The sequence below is a fragment of the Eptatretus burgeri genome, chromosome 3 (genome assembly GCF_056783735.1).
Source record: "Eptatretus burgeri isolate ZD-2024b chromosome 3, Ebu_testis_v1, whole genome shotgun sequence".
NCBI lineage: Eukaryota > Metazoa > Chordata > Myxini > Myxiniformes > Myxinidae > Eptatretus > Eptatretus burgeri.
The window spans coordinates 44,971,344-44,975,920 of NC_140963.1; the positions used below are offsets into that span (position 1 = coordinate 44,971,344).

The 4,577-nt window shown below is 42.5% G+C and overlaps 1 protein-coding gene across 5 annotated transcripts in view; it reads left to right on the forward strand.

Moving 5' to 3' along the window:
• LOC147029794 (uncharacterized) overlaps window positions 1–4,369 on the forward strand; it is a 100,117-nt gene extending 95,748 nt beyond the window's left edge. For all 5 annotated transcript variants that reach the window (XM_085873125.1, XM_085873124.1, XM_085873126.1 and 2 more), the window contains one exon: window positions 70–4,369. In XM_085873125.1, coding sequence (XP_085729251.1) covers window positions 70–134 — 65 coding nt within the window. In that variant the 3' untranslated portion in view covers window positions 135–4,369. The remainder of the gene's footprint in view (window positions 1–69) is intronic.
• Window positions 4,370–4,577: the final 208 nt, after the last annotated feature.

Genomic DNA, 4,577 nt, shown 5'->3' on the forward strand with positions numbered 1-4,577 from the left:
TAAGTACTATTTTCCAAAAAATGTAATAACCAAATGATGCTTAATGACTGATTCATGGACCCTTGGCAGGTGGAACTTCTCAGCCATCCTCAACTGAAAACCAAGCTCAGACAAGAGGAGCACCTGGAAGATAGATAGCACTACAATACTCATGTTTGCACACTTTCCAAAAAAAAGTCACAAAAATGGTTATTTTTAATGGATTTTGATGTGATTGTCTTGGAGTTTTATATTTGTCAGTCTATGGTTCAATTGGAAACTATGAGCTGGAGCTGGTGTAAATTTTCAGTAGAATGAACAGTAACCAGGCAGCTGGTAATTATAGAAAATATATGAGGCAAGGAGTTGGAGAGGATTATAAATTGAAAGGGAAGATACAGCGACTTCAGTAAGTATTCAAACCCCTCGACTCTTGTCACATTTTGTGTTACCGCCTGAATTAGAAATGGATTAAACTTTAAAAAAAATTGTCACGATCCACACAAAATAGCCCGTAATGACAAAGTGAAAATGTGATTTTAGAATTTTTACAAATCAATTTAAAATGAAAAGCTGAAATGCCTTGCGTCAAGAAGATATTCAACCCCTTTGCTATGACACTCCAAATTGAGCTCAGGTGCATCCAATTTCCCTTGATCATCCTTGAGATGTCGCCACAACTTGATTGGAATCCACCTGTGGCAGATTCAATTGATTGGATAGGATTTAGAAAGAAGCACACCTTTCGAGATAAGGTCCCACAGTTGACGGTGCATGTCAGAGCAGAAACTCGACCATGAAGTTGCTTTCCCAACAATGGATGGAAGTCCTAAGTGCCAAACATGAGATCAGAACCATCTTCCTAGACATATCATGAGCTTTTCGATATGGTCTGGCACCCCGCACTGCTCATAAAACACTCTTCTGATGGTATCCAAGGCAATCTCCGCTCATGGCTCGTGGACTTCCTCTCCTGTTGCAGTCAACGCATGGCTCTAAATATATCTATCTCTCGCTCTCTCGCTCTCTCGCTCTCATCTCCTATTCATGTATAGGCTGGAGTTCCTCAAAGTAGCGTTCTCGGCCCTGTGCTTTTTCTGGTTTTCATCAATGATCTCTCCAACTCTCTGGAAAATCCTCTTTATCTCTTTGCTGATGACTCCACCCTCTGCCAGACTATCTCGCATCCCTCAGATCAGCAAGCAGCAGCTTCTTCACTCTCTGTTGACCTGGATAAAATCACAAGCTGGTCAAACACTTGGAATATGTCTTTAAATCCTAACAAATCTCACACTCATTCTCACTATGTCTCTGAAAGGACCGGCTGGAACCCCCCCCCCCCATTTACTTTCAGAACAACCCCCTTAAAGAAGTTCTTTCATGCAATATTTTGGGACTCACTATCAGCCATGATCTCTCATGGGAAAGTCGCATCTCCAAGCTGCCCTCCAAAGCCAGTCACCGACTGCCATTCCTACATCATGCAAAGTCCTTCATTGGCACACTTGAGCTTCTAACCACTTGCAAAGCTTTCATCCGCAGCCTGATGAGTACTGCTTTCCCCTCTAGGGTGGTGCTCTTTCCTCGCACCTAGCTCGGCTTCACGCTGTGGAAACCAATGCATTTTAGGTTCATTGGTATCTCTCGCGATGAAGCTGAGTCTTTGGGTCTCTCACTGTCTCACCGCAGGCAGGTTGGTGGGCTCTCTGTCTTCTACAATCTCTGTACCCCTGTACCCCCCTGTACCCCATACATCTCTGTATACGCAGGGCGTTGAAGGTCTGCCAAAAACCCTCTTCCAGTGAAACTACCAAAATCAAGAATCGCTGCTCACCTTCACCCTTTCATTCCTTTTTTTTTCCCCCCATTTGGAACAAACTCCCACACTCTCTTTAATCCCACTCCTTCCTCCAGGTCTTCAAAACAAAACAGCTGTTCACCACCATCTCCTATCTTCCCCCATCCAAAATCTTGATCTTTTCTTCCCCTGTTAATCCACCCCAACCCCAATTACTTCAAATTCCCTGCATTCCTTTCTGAAAGTCCCTGTAGTACCACCTTGTTTACCCCATGTACCCCACCCCATTCCTTTCCCTTCCACAGATTTCCTGTTGTCTCTGTTCCCCACTGTTTTGTGCTTTATTCTCCCACCCGTCTTATCTCCTGCCTTGTTATATGTTCTGTGTGTTAGCTCTTACACGAGCTTTGACAAGGAATGCATGAAAAATAAAAGTCCAAGGAACTGTCCATAGACAGTTCAGGAGAGATAATTGTGAGGAGGCATAGATCTGGGGAAGAGTGTAAAGCAATTTCTGGAGTGTTGAAAGTTCCCAAGAGCACAGTGAGCTCCATCATTAGGAAATGGAAAGAATATGGAACTACCCAGACTCTTCCTGGAGCTGGCTGTCTGATCAAACTGAGAAACTCGCCAAGAAGGACCTTTGTCAGAGAGGTGACCAAGAACCCAATGACCACTATCACAGAACGACAGAGTTCAATGGCTAAGATGGGAGAACCTGCCGGAAGGACAACAGTCTCTGCAGCACTTCACATCTCGGCTTTATGGGAGAGTGCCCAGATTAAGATGGAAGCCACTCCTGAGAAAAAGGCACATGTCAACATGCCTGGAGTTTGCAAAAGGGCTCCTGAAACACTCTGAGAGCATGAAGCAAAAGATTCTGTGATCTGATGAGATGAAAATTGAACTCTTTGGCCTGAATGCAAAATGCTACATCTGGCAGAAACCGAGCACAGCTCATCACCCATTTAACTTCATCCCTACTGTGAGGCATGGTGTTGGCAACATCATGTTATGGGGATGCTTTTTAGCGGTGGGGACTGTCAGACTTTTAAAGATAGAGGGAACAATGAATGGAGCCAAATGCAGGCAAATCCTTGAAGAGAACCTGCCTCAGAGTGCACAAAGACCTTATACTGTGACAAAGATTTACGTTCCAACAGGACAATGACCCAAAGCATACAGCTGAAGCAACACTGGAATGGCTTCAGAAGAAGAACGTGAAAGTCCTTGAGTGGCCCAGCCAAAGCCCAGACTTGAATCCCAATGAGAATCTATGGAAAGGCTTGAAGATTGCTGTTCACTGACACTCCCCATCCAACTTGACAGAGCTTGAGCAAATCTGCATGGAAGAATGGGAGAAAATCCCCAAATCCAGATGTGCAAAGCTGATACAGACAGACCCAAGAAGAATCGAAGCTGTAATCACTGCTGAAAGCCCTTCTACAAAGTATTGACTCAAGTGGTTGAATACTTATTGACGCAAGACATTTCAGCTTTTAATTTTTCATTAATTTAAAAAAAACTTTAAAAGCAGTTTTGACTTTGTCATTTTGAGGTATATTATGTAGATCAGTGACAAAAAATTTAAATATAATCCGTTTTAAATTCAGGCTGTAACACAACAAAATGTGACAAAAGTCGAAGGGTGTGAATACTTTCTGAAAGCACTAGATATGAATGTGTAACTTGACATCATACCTGGAGTTGGTTCCAGAGGGACTTTTCAACATCCATGTTTGTCATGGCACTGCCACATTGTTACACTATTCCTGAATTGCTCTGCACTTTGATGATGATGATGATTATGATGATGATGCAATCTACTCTAATTATCGCTATCAGGTTCAATTATTTGCTTTATTCCTTTTGACTGGAGGTTTACAGTTGTGATGTGGAGATATTTCACTCCCCTCCTCTGAACCTGTCATTACCAATTGTGCTTTGTTGTAATTTTCTCTTGACAATTTTGTATGGTTAATGAACTTGAAAAGTTTACAGAATTGCACCAAAGTGCCAAATATTTCTGTATGTAGGGGTAATAGGTTCAAGTCCTGTATACAACCATAGACAAATTTTTTTTGAAAACTCCATCTCCTCCACCCACCCCACCCTCCATCTACTCCCCCCTCCCTCCATCTACTCCCCCCTCCCTCCATCTACTCCCCCCTCCCTCCATCTACTCCCCCCTCCCACCCCACCCTCCTACTTCCTCATTCTTCCTCCTTTCCCCTGCTCTGATTTTGATGACACTTTGTGGTATACACAGACAATAATTTAAAGGTTTGTTTAACAGTATAGTTATTTTTACATTATCTCACTTGAGGACTCATTTGTAATCATGTCACACCTGACTCATACTTCAAGCATTTGTTATAGCCGGTGGTCCTTTCATTCCCAAGTATGAATCCTGCAAACAATGAGTCTTTTTGTGGATTTGTAATGGAGTTACCATGCTGAGATGAATGTAGATGGGCTGTATATTTAAAGCATTTGTCAACAATTTACAATGCGAGATCAATATTTTCAAATTTAAATAAAACATGGGTACATGAATGTCGCTTTTGGGCCTGTCCACCCCACAGCGGAAAACGTGTGTGCGTACGTTCATGTCTGGCCAAGACTTATTTCACCATTTGAGCTTTTGCCATCAAATTTTCAACCAATCCTTATTATGAGAATAAGTAGAAAAATTAATAATTGGGTCAAAATGTTAAAGGGAAAAGTCACAGTCAGTACAAATAGGCATTATTAGTCAGTCTGCCTTGCAATGCGAGACGGTGGGATTTTGAAATCGCTT